This window comes from Scomber scombrus, chromosome 24 (genome assembly GCF_963691925.1).
Source record: "Scomber scombrus chromosome 24, fScoSco1.1, whole genome shotgun sequence".
NCBI classification, from domain to species: domain Eukaryota; kingdom Metazoa; phylum Chordata; class Actinopteri; order Scombriformes; family Scombridae; genus Scomber; species Scomber scombrus.
The window spans coordinates 15,627,492-15,651,352 of NC_084993.1; the positions used below are offsets into that span (position 1 = coordinate 15,627,492).

The following is a 23,861-nucleotide window of genomic DNA, read 5'->3' on the forward strand; positions in this document are numbered from 1 at the left end:
CATTTATACACTAACAAGATCAAATTTGTGGATTAAAAAGAACACAAACACATGCCTGGATCTCAAGTTGTTTTTTTTAAGTGATGACGATGGTGATGTGGCTGAAAGATCCAAAATATCAAGCAAGTGGACCTTGAGTTTGAATACTTTTTGATTACTGATGTCAGGGTCAAGACTAAACATTAGTCATTCTGAAAGACGTGATGACAAAAAGGACAAAACAACAATAAACTGTACACCACTTTATTGAAAACATGTACACACATTTCAAATCCACTCAGTAAAATAACATTCATCTAATCATCACATGAACTATACCTGGATTATCTATGCTTGTTACGCTCAGACAATATAAAATACAAAAATCTCCCCAAAACTCACTTTAGATTGAGATCATGATTGATACTGAACAGCTCAGAGGCAGCACGGCAGCATCCAGCCTGAAGCTAACATCAGCAGGGTCTATACACATCATTGTCAAGTATTTACATGGATGCAGATCATTTTAATGTTTTAGCATCGCAACAGCAACTCTCCAAACATAACCTCCTCATGTAATTGTTCTGATGTTAGTATTTTTATGTGCTCATGAGTGGCTGAAGGATGGGAGACCAAATTCAACATAGTGCAGAGAACTGAAATGGAACAAGTGTTGATTCATGATTCATGGACAAATGCAGCATATGCAATACCTCAGAGTGTTGCCTGTGCTTCACCTCTACTCTACTCTACCTCTATGCTACAGCAAACAAAAGAGCAAAAGAGCAGCAAAGCAGCAATATAACTGAAAAAATACAAAACTCTGCAAAAATCTCCATATTAGTCCATTTCTGTCTGATTGAATCCTTAAAACCTTATATTTTTTAAAACAAGTGGGTTGGAGTATTACACTTTCACTTGTTTTAAAGCTGCATTAGTTGAGTTTTTGACCAATTGGGGGCAGCAGAACTACCTAAAACACAGTCTGACCTTATGAAGTTGTTACGGCTAATGTGTTAGCAAACAGATGCCTATTTACATGTGCAGCAGAGACAGATGAATATTATCATCCTATTGGATAAAACCCTCTACCAGCTGAGAGAAACATCTGTCTCTTCAGCTGTCAGATGTCTCTGACTTTTAGAAGAGTTTGTGGGTCAGAGAACCAAAACAATGAGCTAAAAGCACAAGTGCAAAGATGGTGATAATTGTCTTTTCATGTTACACATAGTCATTAGATCCACTGTTAATATAAAAATGTTTATTAGTGCAGCTTTAAAGTAAGTACTAGAAGGAGTCAAACTACAGACAGAAATGTATTTTGCAGTGTACAAATTAAGGAGGAATCTCCAACACAAGAAAACAGAAATGTAAAGGTTATACTAGCTAGTATCTACTATACTGTATGTTACATTTACATGTGACACTAAAGATCTTAAGCAATGTCACTTATATATATCAAATAAATCTCACTGACTTATGTATATTTATCAAATATATATAATACATTAGCATTCTGCTTACATCACAATCAGCATTGTACATGAGAAGCTCCTTCTGCTGGACTGAAGTCCACTTACATGATGATTGGATCAATATAACAACCTGAAACATCTTTGACCTATGCTACAGTATGGATTACTGTCAATTTTTAAATAGGGGCCCATTACTGTCGATGCAAACTCAGTACTTTCTCCATTTTGACCTGTTGTCTTAATAAGTGCAGTACAATGTACATTTCCACAAAATCATGTCATAGTCACTTTAAAAGGTTTTCCCTCCTCTGTTCCAGTTGTTTCTACTTTATCGTTCTTTCAGTCGCACTCACTTATTTCACATTGAAAAACGTACAGCTTCTCAAAAGTCCTGCTCAATGGTGTTCCTGATGAGTTTTAAAACTACAGGAAGTCTTGATTTTATTGACTGTAACTTAGAAAGAACCAAAAACACCATTCACTATTGATCACTGGTACTCACTTCATTAAAAAGATTTCAGTCGTCACTTCTTAATCAGGAATTATTGATGATGGTCTGACGACTGAACGTTATGTTAACTAATGACTTCAATTTAACAGTGCTCAAAAATACGGCAAAGTAAAAACTGACTGGAGGTAAATGGTGAAAGAAAATGCACATTACACTGAATTTACAATTAATTTTGAATTTACAGTGTATGGTTCAGTCAGATTTTGATGATCAATCCAATCTTTTAAGATTTAAGGTGCTTAGGGAAATACTGTACATCCATTCTGGGGCACACACAAGAAAATACATACGGTTTATTTTTAAGGTTCCTTCTCAGATACCAGCTGGGTAGAGTTTGCCACAGACACAATCACAAGTTACAGGGTAAAGGATGGCAGGAAAGAGTCTATTCTGTAACAATCGCCTCCAGCTGTGCAGCAACTACGTAAAACTTAATACACTTATATGTAGTTACTATAGTGTAAGCGTCAGATTCATGTGTAGAGTAGTATTTGTTGAAATCATTACTCAGCTGTTCTGATTGAAGTTCTGTTAAATATGAACGGAAAAAAAGAAATCAAACAGGACTGATTTTTATTTTACATTTTTCAAGTTAAGCTTTAGTTGTATCCATGTTAGGCTGCAGCTTCATCTCTGAGACAAAGGGAGTCTCAGTCTTATGACCAAAGACAAAACACACACAGTTAATTGAAAGGTTGATTTTGAGTTGAGTTCTGTATAACAGGCCACTGACTTGTGTTGTGCAAGTGCAGAGTGTCTCTAAGACGTCTTGAGCAGGTTGCTGAGAACTGAAACGTAGAAGAACACAACATGGATGTAATGACTGAGTGACAGAGCTCCAAACACGGCAGGTACAGAGCAGAGGAGGAGTTCAGTACCTGCTTTTCACCACTAGATGTCAAACTAAACACAGGTCTGGATTTAGTTTGGTTCCTCAGCAGTTAACAACATCAACACTGCTAATAACATACTTTAGAGGTACCATTTAAAACATATCTAGATGTACAGTCCATGATTCCATACAAACATTAATCAGATACATTTGTACATTTGTGCCAAGCACTGAGATTCACATCTGATTTGATTCACACTTGGTCTTTTTTATTAATAATAATAATAATAATAATAATAATTTGAATTATTACTTTAATTTTTATTCCAGATACTGATTCAGAGAAACCCGAACAAATGATGTCTCCTGCTACACAAACAGTAAACACATGAACAGTGATACACTTTTTAATAATGTTGCATGATCGCATGTATTTAAATACTCTGGGCTTCAATATCCGTTTTGCCTTCAACGTTCAAGAAGCCAGAGGCCAGCTGGAAGAAGACCTGAGGAGACTATCAATCATACAAGAACTGAAGCAACCACATGGTCCTCATCCTTAAAGTCTTTTCTCTTGTAACAATAAAACTATTGTCTGAAAACACTCCCCATGAAGTGTCAATTTCATCTTTATGTGGCTTGTCAGTGAGCTGCATCCTCTCTGCCTCAAAAATAAGATTTAATGAAATTATAAGTGTTTTTCTTTTTTATATGATTTTTTAGGATTTTTTTGACTTTATTGGACAGTTAGTTGCAGAGAGGCTGACAGGAAACATTATTTCTCAGTATTTGTTCTGAATTTCATTTGGATGAGTGGTTGTGTATCAATGTAACCACATCTCTGACTCTTGTATCACTTTATTGATATACTGCTGTTCATACTCAAATAATAGGCCCCATCTTGCGGTCGGCGCACAGCGAATGGCGGGCGTGATGCATGTGTCTTTGTTTCACCCGACTCAGTTGTCATTTTTCAAGTGACAGCGCTCCTGGCTTTTAAAGGGAATGGGAGATAACACTCTGATTGGTTTACAGCATGTTAGGCCCAAACACACCTATGATTAATGAGGGGTCTTAAGTCCAACCCTTTTGGACCATGCGCCTGGTGCGTTGACCGTTTTTCCATCGTTAAAATAGCAAAAGTGGATTTGGACACGCCCCAAAGACACTTGTGCCACACACTTCACGCCATACGCTATAGATCGTTAAAATGGGGCCCAATGGGTGTTAATACACATTAGCAATGTAAGTGATGTCTTTTTTTTTTTTTTTACAGCTAATTTTGATAATTATCTTTAATCTATTGTTTTAAAAAAACAAGAAACCTACCTTGAGGGTCAGACTGAGTCCCATGCTGGTCTTTACCACTCTCTGGATCCTGACCTGAAGAGGGAACATTTTCCATCATTTATCACTTAGTCAGTAGCTGTTGTGACTGTACCCCCTTTATCTGTAACACACTGTACTATTTTGCACAAGTAGAAATCCTGTAGTGAAGCACTGACCTCCCTGCAGCTTGAAACACAGTTTCTTCTTCTGGTAAGCAAAGTAACTGGAAGCCGCTCCTAAAATAGCGACTCCGATGGCACTGACGATCCCTGCAATCTGTCCAGATCCAGCTTCTGCAAGACCAGAACACAGGAGAGAAGACATGTTACAGCAGACTGAGCTTTCATATGCTGTCATGAAAAATAGGTGTGTGTTCACAATTAACCGTGGAATTCTGAGCATGTACTTATCGGGCAGACAGGTTAAAAAACAACGAAAAAACGTGAACAATTCTTGGTCGTAATCTTTTAGTGTTCTGAGGTGTGTTTTGGATTGACTGTTCAGCACAGTGTTGGTTATGATGAACAATCTGTTAACATATGATTCAGAAAAAGGTGGTTTCAAATGCTGCTGCTTCCTCATAGTCTGCTAACACACACATGTAATAAGTTTCTCCTCTACCAGCAGCAGAACATCTTCAGTGCTAAAGTTTTTTCTTTCTATTGCAGCCTAGTTTAAAAATGATGTTATCTCTATTTATATATGAAAGTGTTCATTTGGATGTTAATTGCTACTAGAGATATTAAAGGTGTCACATCAGTAAAATTAACCTTTAAAACATTTCAAATCATTTGTTTTTCAGAACAAGAACAATAGGGAAGCACTGGGGTGAATCCTTGTTTCTGATTGGCTCTGATCTTTGATCATTTATTGCATTAAGTAGGAGGGTTTTTTTCCATTTCTTGTTTTATGTTATTTAACTGAAGAACTTATTTCTTCTAAAATGGATCTAAAGAGCTTTCTCCCCTTTGATCTTACTGATTTGATAAACTGTGAACTGTCATGACCCGAGTATTCCACAAGGTGGCGATCAACAGCTTCTAATGATGTACACATCTCTTTGCAGTAGCAATAAAAGACCAGAAAACACTGCAAGAAAAAGCTGAAGTTGACATATAAAAGCGACATAAAGACACAGACTGATGAGCTTCAGTTAAACAGAACAGAGGTGGTGAAACTGTGTTTAAATCAGACATAATCTGGATTAAAACACACCCTAGCTCCAGGGCAGGGTGTGGCTCAGAACATACAGTACAATAGCACCAATAATGGCTGTCTGTTCTGTTGACTTACTTTAAAATCACAGTGAGTCATCAGTTAGAGTTAGAGGTGTATCCTGTGATAGAGCAGTATATAAAAATAGGGTGTTGTCTGAAACAGGATGCCAGCAGACGACGTGATTCACTGCTCTTCTTTCCCACACACATGCAGGACACCTGAAGTTACTGAGCTGATAGAATCATGAGATCGAAGCAGTGTTTATTCACACAGACAGAGAATTAGAAACATTTGCTCACCTCTCAGGACTGTCTCACAGCAGTGTTCACAGAGGAATCATTAGGAACTATTTGGATTAGGAGTACATTAAAGGAATAGTTTGGGGTATCTGTCTGTCTCTGTTAAATACATAGCTGGTGTCAGGATGTGATTAGCCTAGCTTAGCATTAAGCTAGGCTTGATGCAGGAGGAAACAGCTAGCGTAGCCTGGCTCTGTCCAATAAAAACACTCTATTACAACTTTTAAATGTTACAAAGTATTCCTTCAAAGTCTGAATTCTTAAAGAAAATGAATGAACTTTGAAGGGTTTTATATTCCACACAGTACCATCAATGTGGGTTTCATTAATAGGTATATTTATGGAATGTTAAGGTATTTTTTAATGTATTATCTCCACAGTTTAATAAATGTCATTTTTTTTTAAAAACATAAACAACTGTGAATAAGATACATGCTGAGCAGAACATTTTGCAGTTGAACTTTGGAGAGTTTCTATAGGGGAGACTGGGGTAAGTTGAGCCAAAGGGTAAGTTGAGCCACCCCTTGTTGCTAGGAAACGGTAATAAACATTGATCATGTGACCAAATATTTAGGAGGAGTCTGTGAAGGTAAGAACCACATGGGTAAAGTGAATTTAGTCTATCATAAGTTTCATGAGAATTGTGTTTAGACCAAAATAGATCATTTTAAATTAGTTTTATAAATCAATTGTGGTATCTATGAGCTACAACATGAGGTCATAAACCTAGCATAAAAGTGCACCTTTTTAGCTGTGGGGACTAATAAAGTCAAAATGGTAGCTCTGGGGTAAGTTGAGCCATTTGGCCAGGGGTGAGTTGAGCCGGTGGGTTGGGGATAGATGGAACGAGAGGTGAAGATGGAGGGAGGAGTTTAAAGAAGATGGATAGAAGAGAGGATAGATAGAGGAAGAAAGGAATTGATGATGAGAGGATGAGAGTTTCAGTTCAGATTGTTCAAATGTGTTACTAGTCCATAACTGACCACAGCTGTTAATGTTCTCTTCCCAAGCGCACTTTAAGGCATTCTCATGTTAAAATGTTGTTGTTGTTTTTTTTTTTTTTTTTTTACAAAACAGCTGTTTAGCAGTAATATGCAATAATAATGTTTTAAAAGGGTATTGTACCTGTTGAATTGTGTATAATAAATAAAAATACACATGAATGTGAAGATGTGATTGTTATTTAGGGAGTGAGAAGGTGGGGAGGAGAGGGGGGGGGGTAGGGATACGGCTCAACTTACCCCATACACGGGGTACTCATTCTATTTGTTTGAAGGGATGCACAACATCCTGAAATATATGCAGATATATTAGTTAGCGACAAAACTATGATTGCCTTGATGTAGTGATCATAAATATGAAACATGGCTCATCTTACTCCAGTCTCCCTATGAGCTAGTTTGACATGCCTTTACTGACATTTCTTTTTAGTATGGAAGATATTTTTTCTAACTTATTATACCTTGTTATTAAATCATAGACAAACTGTGTCAGTACAGACAGTGTTTCCCTGCTGAGCAGCAGCACAGGGAGAAGTGCTGGTAGCTGTGTGTAGGTTTGTTATCAGGAAGAATAACCAGGAATGACCAGCAGCAGGAAGAGAAACTAAACTTCTGGAATTCACAGTTTTCAATACAACACTGATTTATCCTGACTGAATGCTGTAGTCCCGAGCCCTGTTCAGTTTGATTAGAGCAACCTCTCACACACACAACTGTTTTATTAAGATCAGCTTAACAAACTCTGAACTTATCCTTTAAGAACCCAGCAACAACAAATACACTGCCAGTTATTAAACGGCACACAAAGAAGAGTTTATGAGCTATAAACTGCCAGAGGGAAAAAACCCATCATGTGATCTAATATCGACTAGTGAAGTGGATCAGAGACAATGAGGTGTTTGAGCATGAGAAGAAGCAGCTTCTTGTAGCATGTTGGATGTGTCAGCAGAGAGCTTTGAATGCTGGCTATGATAAGAATGTACAGATTGCTGCTGAGGTGTCAGTACTGACGGTGTGTGTGCTCAGGCTCAAACAGGCATGTCCTGACTGGAGCTGATGACAGTGAAAAACACTCAGCAACACAGATGCAAAGAAAGCAAGAAACACTAGTTTTAAAGTTGGAGTCCTGAGATCAGTTTATTACTAGTGACTGAGAGTCAGAGGAGTCTGTTCAGTAACTCAAGTCCTGTCCTAGAAGCTTATTTAGTGGTAAATAATGAACAAAAAGTACCCAACCTGAACACTGGATTACTTTCTAATGCTGTAAACTAACACACATCATGAGTCATGGCACTTCATACACATACACATACACAGGAGACGATGGGTGGAGAGTGCAAAGCAAAAAGGAATGTATGTACACGCCCAAACTGTGTGTGTGTGTGTGTGTGTAGAATCACAGGGATAAAGTCTTTTACTCTCACACTCTCTGAACGCTGCTTTGATACACTTTTACTTTCCAGCTCAAAACTAAACTGCAGCTGATAGGAGCACAGGCAGCCAGAGGGCAAAGGTCACATGGAGTGATCACATTTCTTGTTTCTGTGTAAACTTTAACAGCAAGCATAAGAGAACTGCTGTAAACTGGTGTAATGAATGGAGAATGAATGAATGAATGAATGAATGAATGTCATAAAGGTGGTGGACAAAATAACAGAAACACTTCACTATGCAAGACATTATATAACCCTAACCCATCTTACCTAGTTTGACACTGAATAACAAGTCAAATAAAAAACAGCCTCCAAATACATTTGAAAAAAAGCACAAAATTCCAAAGATTCCAAATCTCTAGAGAAGCAAAAAAATAAAATAATTTGAAGGAACCAAACATTCCAGCATCAAACCAAACACATTTTTATTGTCATGTTTTCTTATGCTATCTGAATTGTTGCTGTACTGTTTTGTGTCTACTAATCTATGTTTTCTTACCCTTCCTGATGTATATTGTGTTTGTGTCTATGTACTCACCCTGTCCTACCTGTTCTTATGTGTGTATACCCTTTCTAGTGTTTAGAGTTCTGCTGTCTGACTATCATAGGGACTGCAGATGGATACTCTAGAGCAATGCATCTTTTCTCTTTGAGATTAATGTCAATTGTACATGGTCCATGACAAATAAATACTCTGTCAATCATTCAGATATCGCATCATGTTCGTATCTTTTAACATTGTAAAGGGTTTGGTAAATGTTAGGGAGCAATGTGTGGTTACAGTACAGAACAATAACAAACATGGAGTGCAATAACTCTGCCAGCTGAAAGTCTAATGAGCTGAAATCATGAGTCAGCAAACAGAATATGAGAACTGACTAAATCTAAAAAGCATCAGCTTCTTAACTTTGTCTCATGCTATTGTAAATCCATATGAATGTAACATCCTGTATAACATGCAGGATTCTCTGCTTTTATGAATGTATGTATTCAAAGTGTGCAGCTTCATATTATTTGATGTTGGAAGCAGCAGAGAAACAAATGTGTGACACATGTCAGATTAAATCTAGTGTGCAGCATGCAGGTCTCACTGCAACCACTGACTGTACACTCACCAACCGTTTGGTCATCACATCTACTGCACACATCAGTGTAGATAATCAGATGTAATAATCTTTATATCTAAGCCTAACATAAGTATTTACTGCAGGTTTTCTTTAGTTTGTCCACTCCAGAGCTGGAGGGATGAGCCCAAACATATAAACACCAAACATAACAAACATATCTAATAAGAACAAAGACCATCCAAAAAAAAAGTGATTCCTCTCTGATTCACTACTTCACAAACACCCTGCTATATATATATGTTTTGTTGTCATGTCCATCAGACATTGATCCAACATGTGTAAATCAAAGGTCAGAGTTTAAGCTCAGACCTGACAGCCAATCAGAACACACAGCTCAGTGCATAGCTTGCAGCAGATCCATGACCCTCTCTAACAGAGGTAATAACATCTGCCTTATGTTGGACATCCACATAAAGAATTCCTCTGGCATGTTAGCATTTAGCATCTTCAGGATTTGGCCCCACAGAAGGTCTGGATCTGCAACGACACACAATCGAAGCAGGTTTTTAGCCAGAGAGAGCAGACCAGGGGTTCCAACATGAAGATCACACCTGTATAAAACTCACTAACTGCCCATCAAGTCCTCAGAGAGCCTTTTAAATACAACTGATTACATATCTGAACACTCAGCTGACTGCTCTGATGTCAGGAAACACATATTCTGACAAATACATCACAGTAAGCATCCTGAGGTGCTTTCAAAGCCTCAAACGTATCAACACATGAGAATCTGCCTTGTGGCATGAAGAATAAATAAAAGACCAACACAGCTACTGTTCAGCAATGACCCAGAAGCAGGAAACAATTTCGAGAAGCAGGAAACAGGAAATTCCCAACAACAAGTGGAAGAAAAGATCATTTCCATTACATGCAATGATCCCACATGGACACTAACACGCAACACACACACACACAAAGACAGGAAACACATCCAAAACAAGCACAGAACATTATGAGATATGCTTTTACCTTCTGGCTGGTCAGCACCACCTGTGAGGAACACACAACACAATTAATCTGATGTTAAAGACATTTATTTTCAAAATATTAAAGACACTGAAAATACTGGATTTATATTATATTGATATTGTATATCATATTGTCATGCTTCAGTATTTATCTTAGACTGTTTATTGTAAGACAGTGTAGAGTGTTCTGGATGTATCTATAAGTGAGAAACATTTTAGTAATCATTCCATTTTCCTCCTTTTAAAGCAGTTTGCAGCATTTCAGAGGACAGTGTAATGTACAGGTCATCCACTGTGTGTCTGTTTCACATTAAAGTGCTTCCACAGCCACAGAGCCTGTTTTTACATGAAAGTAACATATTAGATCACTACTTACAATCATGACTAGACAACATGATTGTCATGTAGTTTTTCCAATTAGCTACAGTTATCATATGAGTTATCCGGCTGTTAAGTCACGACATCACGCATGACGAAAATTCTATTTCCGGGTCCAATACCCCCAGAGCGGCTCCGTTTGTGCAGTATGCCACAGTGTTGTGTCCCGTGTTGTCTCAACAGATCTGAATCAAAAAACGACATCAAGTTGTCGTTTTTGCGACTGCCCGATTCTCAACGCGTATCTGCACTTTAAAAAATCCATCCTCAAACTGCTGTCAATCTATCTATCTGTTCTTACTTTAGCTGAGTGGCTAGCCGCTTATACTATTACGGCTGTGAGCAACCATATAATTCGTGAGTGGTCTTGAATGAATCAGGGCAATCTAAGCTTTCTAACAATGTATGGCATTAATATATATGTTTAAGGGTTGGTGTTTAAAACATTCAGAAGAACTTTCGCTACCTCACAACTTCACCTCAACTTTGTACACTTTCTTTTTCATTGATGCCTGGACAGTGCCCTTAATTAAACCATCAGGAAGAACAGTTACACCCTGTACTGAATTATACGAATTCAGTCCCTTTTTCACTCTCACAGACATGTCACTACAATAAGAGGTGATCGTAAAAAGGTTCACGGGTTCCGCCATTGTTGTTGATTACTAATCGATGCCTTTGGACCCGGAAATAGAATTTTCGTCATGCGTGACGTCAGACTTAACAGCCGGATAATGAGAAGTGCAGTTGTACCAGAAAAATCAATAAATAGATATTTAATGTACACTTTTGACTTTACACTATAGTAATGTTTCTATGTTGAATCATTTTAGAAAAGTTGTTTCAGTTCATGTTTGACGTCATCCAGGATTTATAATGGTGTGTTTGTGGACTTGAAGTGACACACTGAGGGAAGCTGCTGTAGAACAATGTGTGCTCATTAGCTTTTCTTCAAAGCTTCTGGCCTTGAACCCTGTTTTTATGGTTTGGTTCCATCTGGTAACTCATGAGCAGCATTATTCTGGCTTTGCTTTCTCTTGTAAATGAACTCAAACATAAAGTAGAATAAAGATACGTACCCTGGGTATCATGACCAGAATCCTCTCCACGGCCTGAAAAGAACACAAATCATATTAAACTTTTTAGTTGAGGTTTTTTTTCATCTTACAGAAACAAAGTAGTGAAACTGTGTAAAGCTAAATAGAAATCAGCACATGGGATCTGTAATAGTGTGCTTCCTCTTTCCTGTGCAAACCGGTTTTCTTCCAGCATGAGTACACTCAGAGCAGAGTTAATGACAGGTTACTGCTGCTTCATCTACATGAACACGCAGAACACAACCATGTGGCTCTAATTACACTACATAGCTGGTGGCTTTTTATTTCTTTTTTTCCCCCTCTGGTAGAAGAACAACTAATTCCTTCCATATTCTGACTATATAAAGACAAATATTCCAAAATAACAGTGGCTTTTGTGTCTTATAGAATTCTTTTAAATGTAGAACAATGGAAAAAGATAGCTGTCATTTTCTCGTTGAGAAATAGAGACTTTTTGAAAGAATATGATCGAAATGAGCAAAGCCTGCTGGTTAAAAATTCATAACAAATCAACAACATACAGTTTATCACGAGTGTCTTTGTCACTGCTGCAAAATCCATGAAGATGTATAACATGTAGAGTTCATCACTGGACTTCAGATAATTAGCAGCTCATTTGCAAAAAAAAACACCACTGATACAACTTTACAATCATACACATATAAAGAAATGGGGACCCCAGAGGCCCCATATTTACTGTATGAATGTTGGTCTGTGGCAATATGGCAAATTGTACATTTGTCTAAGAATATCTAAGAAATGCACATAATAAATATATAATAAGTACATAATATAAGTCCTGCAATGCACTACAGCACAGGTCAGCAATTAGGTTCAACCATGTGCTCCATAAATTGTGCCTATTTCTTTTAATTGATTCAAAATTAAAATTGACTTGTAAATGTAATTGTATCTGAGAGCAGATTTCATACTTCACCATTATTAAGTGAGGTTAATTAATGTAATAAACTGTAACTTGCTTCATTTATGGTTGAAGAAATCTGCTGTTATTGAACTGTGTTCAGCTCAGATTATGTTATGTACCTGTGTTATTCATCTGCTAAATGTATAAGTGCTGCTACTGTGTGGGGTTAGGGTTCTCCCTGTGCTTGCATGGGTTTCATCCGGGTGCTCCGGTTTTCTCCCATTGTCAAAAAAAAACACCCATGTGTCATAGGTTTCACTATTCTAGGAGTATGCTCACACTGCAGACTGAAAATTCTTCTCCATCATGTGACTCAGATGTGATCTGATGACCACTCAGCTCCTACATGTTGGGGCATTTTGGTGGTTTATGTAAAGTAATATAAAACCACACCATCCTGTGTGAGAGCAGCAGCACTTCTTCCACTGTCTCTATCACACTTCTTCTATCTGACTACAAGCTATTTCCAGCTCTGGCTGACATAGATACACTGTACTGTCAAAAAGTGGCATGTGATCCACAGGACACTTGTATAAACAGCTCAGAATGTGTCAGCGTTACCATGACATTAAATAAATGTTGTGAGATTCTCTTGAGACGCTCAGCTGGGCCGAGTCAGCAGCAGAGAAGGACACAACAAAGAAAAGAGAAAAATACTGAAGCAGTGAAGTCAGATTATAACCAAAGTGTGTTTTGGGGGGATGAACAGGTTACACATTACATCCCTGATTTTATTAAACATCAGTAAAAAAGTTCAGAGTGATGTCTCACCTCCTGAGCGGCCTCCATCAGGCTTGAAGTCTCCACCAGCAACATCTTCCAGGTCTGTGATGTCAAACGATCCACCACCTTTAAGAAATGACACCAGGTTTCATTCCGCACACGCACAATTCAAACTGTCACATCAGTGTGACAGGAAGTGTTTTATTTGTGTCGAGGCTCAAAAGCACATCACAACCACCGTCTCACTTTAATCTGACATCTTCTGAACAAGAAGTGGTTTACTTGGTACACACAGTTTTTTCCGCAGATCTGCAGCTGGATAGAGTTCATGAATGAGTTGAAACATCTGTAGACTCACCTCCTCCACCCTTTGGTGGTCTAGGAGCAGGTTTCTCAGTGGGGTTATCTGTGAGTACAAAGACTTCATGAGCATCAATAATTGAGGAAAGCAAATAAATAATAGTTTGTAGAAGTCCAGTGTTTGCATGTAGCAGGTTATTATATCAGAAAGACTCATTTTAAACTGATAATGTTTGTTTCGCCCATGAATATTTCACTGTTGTAATATTCACCTTTTTATCACTCAATCTTTATCAATCTTTAATTATATAGCACCAAATCACAACTAAAGTTATGTCAAGGCATTTTTCACACAGAGCAGGTCTAGTCTGTACTCTGTAATTGGATTTGAAGAGTATATTATATATGATATATTTTATATATAGAAATGACAACTGTTATGATGTAAATATGTTTTCATTCTGATGATGAATACATACATGATATTGTACTAGAAGGCTGAGGACATGTCAGATAACAGGAACTGTTCAGAAGCAAAAGCAAGACGTGTCAGCAGCTAATGATCCATGAAGGAGACATGGATGTTATTCTAGAAGTGTTATTATTGTTATGTTTCACTTTGACATACTGTGATATAGTATAAAAACACTCTTTAAAGTAACCTGTATAACTAAATGCAATGCTAGGTTATTGCTGTGGGCTAGTTAGTGAGCTGGATATGCTAACATTTACAGCTCACATATTAAAAGCATCAAAGCATTAGCCATTAAATATGCATGCTGCTCAGGCGCTGAGTTAAATCTATTTCTAGTTTCATCAGTTAGAACAGATTTACCTGGAACCAGAGCAGCCTCCAGATCAAACCCATCTCCTCCTCCTCCTCCTCCAGAACTGGGTTTCTTCTCTGATTTATCTGTCAAAACACACGAGAGAAAAGGCTTTAAGAATGAGGATGCGTTTTGTGTCCATGTCCATGCTGCTCAGATATCAGAGAAACATCCCAACATTACATCTTCAATTACAAGAGATTTACCTGGACCCAGAGCGTCCTCTAGATCCAGCCTACTACTACTACTACTACTACTACTACTACTACTAATACTACTACTACTACTACTACTACTACTACTACTACTACTACTACTACTAATACTACTACTACTACTACTACTACTACTACTACTACTACTACTACTACTAATACTACTACTAACAATAATAATCATGAAAATAATAATAATCATTTATTTATTTTCCTGCCAGAAAAGTTAAAATTCCTGTAAGTTGGAATGAGCTAGAAACATGAAACATGGTCCACTACAAATCAATATACATCAGAAATGGTTTGTCCAATCATTATATCTACAGTAAAATAAATCATAGCTTATTCAGTGTGTTGTGAGCCTAGGCCAAAGTAATGAATATACAATAAGTCATAAAGGTAATAATGTCATTTGATGAATGTAATGAAGTGTAAAATTAGCTGTCACAGCCTGATCTTTGAAAACTGCTTTATTGTCATTTGCCTTTCATATTTAGGTGTTTGATATTTATTGGCTGATGAATTGCTGACAAAGTCAAGAGGTTGATTTCATCATGATGGACAATATGGAGACTAGTTCTGACTGGTGATTTGTGACTAACACTTTTGCTTTTTCTAGTAGTGAACAGTATAAGGAATTACTATTTCAATTTGAGTAATGAGGGGAAAAAGGGGGTTAGAACCCGCAAATTACCACATTCTCTCTTTTGTTTCCATTTCCAAATTAGCGGTTTGGATGAAGTAGTTGAAATGTGGAGCTGTTCAAACCTGTCTGACAACTCACATTCTAATATGAAACTGTGTCCACACAATCACACTTTCACAACATCTCAGCAAGCAACTGCTGTAATGTACACTACTTCATTCAACCAACAGTATGACTGCTGTGGTTTTTATAATGCACACACACACACACACACACACACACACACACACACACACACACACACACACACACACACACACACACACACCACAGTTAGTGCTTCAGATGTCATTCTGAATGTGAAGAGATACAAACCGTCAGTTTTGGGCACATCTGGGGATTTTGGCTTTTCGGGCTCTGGTGCTTTTGGCTCTTGTGTTGGACCTAAACACAACAAAGAATTGAGCAGTGTTAGTAACTGAGAACAAGTCATATTTTAATTTAAAGTCCCTTGAAAGCCAGTATCCTCTTTGAATCTCCCCTTAACAAGTGTATTAGTCATTGTCAGACACTCAGTGACAGTCTTCTACAGTGAGTGGTCATTTGAGATTTACACTATAGTTGAGCTCTTTACATTCAGAGTTGTGGATCATGGAATGAAAGCTAAACAATCTCATAAACACAACCCAAACCTACACAAACTCATATTCTAAATATTCCAACACAAACAAACTTCATCACAATCAAATCAAAGCCAGGCCCAGTTAGATGAATATAAGTCTATAATGTAGTTTTTGTGCTATAAAGCATTTATTAAATGACCATTGGATGGCTGTAAATATTAAACAGGAGGACTTACAGTACAGTGTTGCACATTATCAGTTTATGTGAAGATGAACGTGCTGCTGAAATAGTTTTAAAATGTGATGTTACAGAGAAAGTGACTCACCTTTATCAAAGGCATCCGACAGATCAAACTCTGTGAGAGGAAGACATAGAACTCTGTTACACATCTATACCAGCTGATCATCATGTATTTTGTATCATGTTCCAGATGTTCACACTGATGGAAATATTCAAACTGAGTCTTCTTTAAAGGTTCTATATGGATTTTGTTTTCTGTATTTCTCCTTATCATTATTATTATTAGTAGTATTATTATATTTGGATTATTTCCTGGCCTCACATATTGTTTAATTTTTTTTTATTGGTCGTATAAATATACTGTATACTGTATGCGTGTTTGTTTGTGTGTGTATGTGTGTGATGTGCCGTGGCGTGCAGCGTGTTGATCGCAGCCTCCTTTTACACACACACACACACACACACACACACACACACACACACACACACACACACACACACACACACACACACACACACACACACACACACACACACACACAGCTAGTGCTTCAGATGTCATCCTGTATGTGAAAAGATACAAACCGTCAGTTTTGGGCACATCTGGGGATTTTGGCTTTTCGGGCTCTGGTGCTTTTGGCTCTTGTGTTGGATCTAAACACAACAAAGAATTGAGCAGTGTTAGTAACTGAGAACAAGTCAAGTCCCTTGAAAGCCAGTATCCTCTTTGAATCTCACCTTAACAAGTGTATTATTCATTGTCAGACACTCAGTGACAGTCTTCTACAGTGAGTGGTCATTTGAGATTTACACTATAGTTGTGCTCTTTACATTCAGAGTTGTGGATCATGGAATGAAAGCTAAACAATCTCATAAACACAACCCAAACCTACACAAACTCATATTCTAAATATTCCAACACAAACAAACTTCATCACAATCAAATCAAAGCCAGGCCCAGTTAGATGAATATAAGTCTATAATGTAGTTTTTGTGCTATAAAGCATTTATTAAATGACCATTGGATGGCTGTAAATACTAAACAGGAGGACTTACAGTACAGTGTTGCACATTATCAGTTTACGTGAAGATGAACGTGCTGCTGAAATAGTTTTAAAATGTGATGTTACAGAGAAAGTGACTCACCTATATCAAAGGCATCCGACAGATCAAACTCTGTGAGAGGAAGACATAGAACTCTGTTACACATCTATACCAGCTGATCATCATGTATTTTGTATCATGTTCCAGATGTTCACACTGATGGAAATATTCAAACTGAGTCTTCTTTAAAGGTTCTATATGGATTTAGTTTTCTGTATTTCTCCTTATCATTATTATTATTAGTAGTATTATTATATTTGGATTATTTCCTGGCCTCACATATTGTTTAATTTTTTTTTTATTGGTCCTATAAATATACTGTATACTGTATGTGTGTGTGTGTCTGTGTTTGTGTAAGATCAGACTTTTCTTGAGACTTGAACACTTCCTTTTGCTTTTCCATGTTATTATATTGTTGGGATACACTGTTCAATACAGATTGTGTTTCTTATTGGGAGTTTGATGTGTAAAGAACACTTTTGCCTCTGTAGTGAAAACACATGTGTGAGTGTTTGGGTGTAGCAGCGAGTGTGTTTGCTGGTTGCTATGGTGATGCTGACTGAGCGGCTTTGAAGCATGAGTCACCACTGACACTACTGAGTGGTTCCCCCGACTGAAAAGCACATGCTAACACTGTTCTGCCTAAGAGACTGTCAAACACAGATAATATTGTGAATGCCTGTCTGGTCTGTAGAGCTGGACTCATCTTACAGTGACAGAGCAATCACTATCAAATCAAAGCTGTTAACACTGACCCAGCAACATCATGTTTCTGCTGCAGCTTCAGGGAAATAATGGCATTAATTCAATAGAAGTCTGTAAATAAACTCAACAACAGAAAACAATAGCTAATACTTTCAATTATCCTTCCATACTCACAGTAGCAGGTCAGTCTAATCTAACATGTAGGGGTCAATGTTAATGTTCTTTATCACTTGTCTGGACAGACAAGTGGCCAAAGTCACTTTTTACTTTTTTACTTACTATCTATTAGTAGTAGGGCTGGGTGTCAAACGATACCTGCAATCCATCTGGTCATTTGTATGGACTTGCTCACAGCCAATCAACACAAGCTTTCTTCAATTTAATATGACGTGATTGGCCCACTGCCACAGCAGCTACAACCTGTCTGTGGTGGTGAAGTCGTGGTGAATTTGAATTAGCGAGCTTAGCAGTTCAGCAGATGCCACCTAAACGCTCTAAAGTGTGTCTACACTACACGCCTGTTACACCGGATAAAAGACAGAGACCTAAATGTGTAATGGGTATCTAATGAAGTACTCAGCTGGTATCAGTATCACTTTAAGGGTACTAGGATTGGTACTGGTATTGTCTTTTTTTTTTATGATAAACAACCCTAATGGCCAGTTGAACATGTGACTTACTAGATTTGTTGCCCTGGTTGATGAGGCAGTGCTTACTGTTGAGCCATGACATCAGTCACAGGTTGACTGTGGGTAAAGCTGACTGTTGCTTGCGTGCTTGTGACAGGAGACTAGAGCATTTTGCTCGCTTACACTTCTCATAATTACATAAAAGATGTCTAACATTGTGTTTGAACTCAATCTCTCACTAGCAGTCAACCCTGCTGACCTGACCCCAAACCACCACTACTACCATTATTACTAAACACTGGTAGACTCAGGCTCTGTCTGAAATCATTCCCTATTTACTACAGTGCTCTACATTTACACTCCGCCATTTTATTTGAGTGTCTGAATGTTGAGTCTGTAAATATCTCCACTATATTCCACCATGGAATTAAAAAAAGTAGTGTCCATGACATGTACACTACTTTCATGACTCTACAGGTGATGGTGACGACACAAAATGATGATAATTAGTTAGTGTTTGAAATCTTGATTTGCTGCTGACTGACTGAACTATTCAGTGTTTATAATACAGGGAGCCGTGAATGAGTGAAAATGTGAGTGATTTCGGACACAACCTCAGTGAACTGTGGCCAGGGAGCAACACACTGTGACCGAGGAGCAACAGGCTGTGACTGTAGTTTTATTGTGAAAAGTGATCTTATTACCACCTTTGGACAACCAACAGAAAACTAAACAGTAAATGATGTTCTGCTCTCACTCTGGGGCTTGTTTCTGGCTGGGCAGGCAAGGCGTTATGGGTGGGCCTGACAGTCCTAGGCCCATCCACTTTTCGACAGGCCCACCCTAAACTTTTCTTCAAAAAACTATAATATGCAGGTGCAATTTTAAATGCTCTAGCACCCCTAAATTTGATCTCAGCACTCCTAAAATAGATAAATTATCGGTGTTTCCCATTAATTATATAAACGGTGGCAGGGTTAGTCTATATAATAATATAATCCACCTGTGTCTCTGTCTCTGATGCACACGGAGGACTCAGCTCCGCTCTCACTGAGACAGAGCAGAGGACGAGAGGCTAACGTTAACCTCTGTTATAGTTTGCTGTCATTTCTCGTTGCTGCTCTCCGATTTCTACTTTATTCCTCCTCACTGTTCTGTGTTAAAGGTCTGGACATTGAACGGGGGACAGAGTTGCCTCGCCAGTAAGCGGCTACAGAGGTAGTCACAGAGCCGGTGTTTCATTGGTGACCGTGTTAAATGGTGACTTTCACGTAGGTGTTCTCTTAAAAGCCTTTAGTAGTTTAGTTCAATTTAGTAATTTGAAGAAACACGCTGTAGAAAGCACCTGTCAGAGTGCACCAGAACGATGCATTTGACTTAAAAATGTACAAACGTTTTCTTCCAGGGGAGCATGCCCCCAGACCCCCCTTGAGGGTCGGATTGAGATCCACCCACCATATTCTGTCAAAATTCTGTATGAAACACTGAGCATTGAATGTCAAATTCTCATTGGGAGCTGAACTAGCGATTCTAGTTCTGATACTAGAATCGCCCCTGTAAAATATATAAATATATATAATATAATACATAAAAATTCGACCTCATGTTATACGAACAGGACTTAACTAAACGTTTTGGGAAATACTAGATTTGTTGCTTTTATATAACCGTGGTCAATGTGTCTGCTTTTACAGCCTATAGGCCTTATGGAGAGATGCATTACAGCGCAGCCAGGTATGGTGCGTAATGAAGATTTCAGAGCGCTCTTCTTTGGTCAGAACCAAGGAGAGCGATCGCGGGTAGGTCCGTCCTATGCACTGAAACGTTATAAAATGCAATCAAATATTTAAGGAGCATCAAGCAACTAAAATCTGCATAAAGCACAGGTAATATAGCGGTATATCAGTCAGTCATTATTAAGCAGGCGGGGAGTTCCGGTCCTCTGAAATGATACCAACGCGGAAGTAACTTAAAACTGCATTCTATCAAAAGGCCACCAGGGGGCGACCGTTTCGGTGTCAAAAGGACTTCCGTCTCTATACAAGTCAATGGAGAATTCACCAACTTCTCACTTGATTTATAACCTCAGTAAACGTTTTCAAAATGTGTTTATGGTCTCAATCGCTAGTTTAAAGCCTTCTTCAATGCAGTATGATGTTCATTTGTGAAATTTTGGCCTCCCTGATTTTATATTTGACGATAAAGCAGGGTATGCATTAGGGCGTGGCTACGTCGTGATTGACAGGTTGATTGGTTCACAGGTTCAGGAGGGCGCCTCTTGCTCTTCCTGATGCCCATATAAGTAGAATCCGTGTTTTTTTTTTACCCGGCATGCACCGGAAATTTTCAAGATGGCGCTACTCAGATCGGAAACTATTCGCTTCCAAGCAGCAGTCCACAAAACAATGGGTGAAGTCACGGATGTTACGTCCATTTTATATACAGTCTATGTTATTAAGTGTAGATACTGAATATGCTATGAATTGGCACATGCTAAAATATCAGATAATGGGATTAATTACTTTATTGTTTGTTTCATATAAAAATGTAATGCCATGTGTGACAGTTTGAAAGCAGTAAGTTTGTTGTGTAATAAGAATGCATCCCAGCTGGAAGACAATTGACCTTTGGTAAAGACATGATTATCACATTGCAGGGGTAAAGACAGAACAGTGCTTCTCGCAATAATAATGATCAGGAAGTAGTTATTTCAGGGGCTACTGTTCTGTACTCAGGGATACAGGATGTTTTGTGATTCTGTAGTTTCAGAGACAGGAACTATCACACTATGACAGAATCACGTCTGCTTCTGGAGGAAAGACGCTCCGCAACATCTGTGGTTAAAACATCTGTATTAATCTGTTAATGAACAGGGGTGATTCTTACAGTGTTTGTTATCCACAGGACTGATGTGTTGATAAATGCCATTACACACAGCCACAGTGCCATGGCAAAGTGCCATTACACACAGCCACTCACTGTTTGTCATCAGCTGATTTAATAAAGGTTGCTACAGTATACCACACACCCCTCTACACTCATCAGACTGGTCAGTTATATAGTAACTCAAGTTCTATTCTTGAAACACATTGCTTGACATATGCACCGTTACAATAACAATCCACCAAAGTGACAGCGCTCCTGGCTTTTAAAGGGAATGGGCGATAACACTCGGTTGGTTTACAGCGTGTTATGCCCAAAACACACCTATGATTAATGAGGGGTCTTAAGTCCAACCCTTTTGGACCATGCGCCTGGTGCATTGACCGTCTTTCCGTCGTTAAAATAGCAAAAGTGGATTTGGACACGCCCATAAGGCACTTGTGCCACACGCTTCACGCCATGCGCTATAGATCGTTAAAATGGGGCCCATATCAGCATATTACGATTCAAAATCTGAGACGATATCTATTAAATATCATGATATCAATATAATATTGATTTATTGGCCAGCCCTACTCCACGGACTATTAAAGATAACTGAGAAAGTCAGGAGAGTCTCATTGTTTAAGTTATGTTACCACCTGTTCAGTCATTAGAATTAATAAATAATGATACATGTAAATGGTTCACAATTCCACATATAGAAGCTTTAAATCGTTCTTTTAAACCTTTCAGAATGTGCCACCAGTTCTTCACTGCAGCTTTTCTCTCATCTTAGAAAAACATTCATACTTTTATTTTAGGTAGATGAACTTTATGCTAGTTAGGATTTTACAAAGAAACATTTAATTTGAATATTAAATTACTGCTTTTTTATCAGGTGATTTCCCCAGAAACTCCTCCACACATGTTCAAAGTCAGAAAGTCCAACCGCACAGCTGCTGCCTCATCACAAATCTATTCAACTAAAGCTCACAACTATAACCATGTTTGATGGATCATCTGTTTTGTTTCTGCTCATCAAACATTAATGAGGTAAAGAGTTGTATCCAATGCAGATGTCTACACACTGTTAGTATTCAGGCAGCTGCAGTCATTTCCTCAGTGAGACGTGCCCACATGTTAGTGTTTCACTGGAGGGTTATTAACATGGACCTGAAGTCACTGAAAAACTAAGAGGATTTATTTTTAAGGGTCATATTTAAATGTTAGTAGAATAACAGCACAAGCCCTGACTGAACTACAGTCCATGTGAGCCCCTGATAGAGAGCGTGCCATGCCATCTCATCTGGCGTGTGGTGTGGTTTACCAGCCAGCCTCATCCTCCTTCAAACAAGAAGCAGTTGCAGCAGAGACAGACAAAGGGCACGGCAGATGACTGTAAAGGGGGAACTTTCTACTTGTATTTGTACTTTATCTAAAATGAGCAAATTTTTTTTTACAAATCTGCCTACAGCAATGATGTAAGAGTATTTTCGGGTTGTTAACTTACACCTCAAGCTTTAGAAAATGGTGCCTCAAAATTGAGTAAATGTACTTAGTTACATTCCACTGCTGTGCACCAACTACACACACAAGTTGTTTCCATTCCAACACTAATATTCCAATGCTGTCCAAAAAAGGATAAGAAAAATCCCCTCAAATCTCAGCTCAGCGCTCAGTTCATATGAGCACAACACAACACAGCAGCACAACCAGCATCTGCTCTCTACTCCTCCACAGCAGCACAGCCAGCATCTGCTCTGTACTCCTCCACAGCAGCCATGAAGAGCTGCTCCAGGTGTGAGACACTCCTCTAACTACCTGTACGTGACTGCAATGCTTTCTAATTCAATGTCTTAGTAGTTAATATATGAACTTGTTTTTAAAAAGCATTTTCAGTGACATTTGAATAAACTTGTTATTCAACTCAACCAACACAGGTTGAACAGTAGCTACACTCCTCATGCTATGAACAGCTGGAAAATGATATAAGATTAGGTAACTCCATCAGTCTATGGTAACTACTAGCTAGTAACCGTTTAGCTCACGGTTAATAAGATATAAACGTCACAATTATGAGTTCATGTCGTTAGCAAGATAATAACTCACTGCAAGCTAAAGTTGAGCAACTTTAAGGCTTAAATTAGCCAGAAGCCGTACCTTAAAGGGAAACACCGTTAAATAACAGAACCTCATTTCTAATAGTATACTGTAAAATATATAATAATACGCTTACCTTGTGTTAATGTTCCAGTAACAAGAAAAACAAGTAAAACTATCCTCAAACAAGACTTCATGTTGGCTGTAACTTTTCTCCCCTGTAGCCGAGAGAAGAAAAAAAATCAAGTTTAAGCAGTGCAGCTAGACTTTTGTCTCTGCGTGTTAGCGTGTAGCTGGAAAGTATTAGTGGA

The 23,861-nt window shown here is 38.3% G+C and overlaps 1 protein-coding gene across 2 annotated transcripts; it reads right to left on the reverse strand.

Moving 5' to 3' along the window:
• Window positions 1-229: 229 nt before the first annotated feature.
• On the reverse strand, window positions 230-23,861 carry cd99 (CD99 molecule). 2 transcript variants are annotated; one of them, XM_062414661.1, is made up of 13 exons: window positions 23,687-23,861; window positions 17,294-17,323; window positions 16,733-16,801; window positions 16,233-16,262; window positions 15,659-15,727; window positions 14,431-14,508; window positions 13,654-13,701; window positions 13,344-13,421; window positions 11,630-11,662; window positions 10,174-10,194; window positions 4,303-4,419; window positions 4,127-4,180; window positions 230-2,753 (listed from the first exon to the last, which is right to left on the reverse strand). In XM_062414661.1, the coding sequence occupies exons 1-13, from the start codon at window positions 23,745-23,747 to the stop codon at window positions 2,725-2,727; spliced, it is 717 nt and encodes a 238-aa protein (XP_062270645.1). In that variant the 5' UTR covers window positions 23,748-23,861; the 3' UTR covers window positions 230-2,724. The 2 variants fall into 2 exon arrangements, with proteins under 2 accessions (XP_062270645.1, XP_062270646.1); XM_062414662.1 differs by lacking the exons at window positions 230-2,753; window positions 4,127-4,180; window positions 4,303-4,419 and adding an exon at window positions 9,271-9,681.

Excerpts from the sequence above, each read along its gene's own strand:
- cd99 (XM_062414661.1), bottom strand. The coding sequence starts at position 23,747 with ATGAAGTCTTGTTTGAGGATAGTTTTACTTGTTTTTCTTGTTACTGGA. Across the intron at positions 15,728-16,232 it reads GTCGGATGCCTTTGATAAAG|GTCCAACACAAGAGCCAAAA; the intron begins GTGAGTCACTTT and ends TGTTGTGTTTAG. Across the intron at positions 2,754-4,126 it reads GACTCAGTCTGACCCTCAAG|TTCTCAGCAACCTGCTCAAG; the intron begins GTAGGTTTCTTG and ends TCTACGTTTCAG.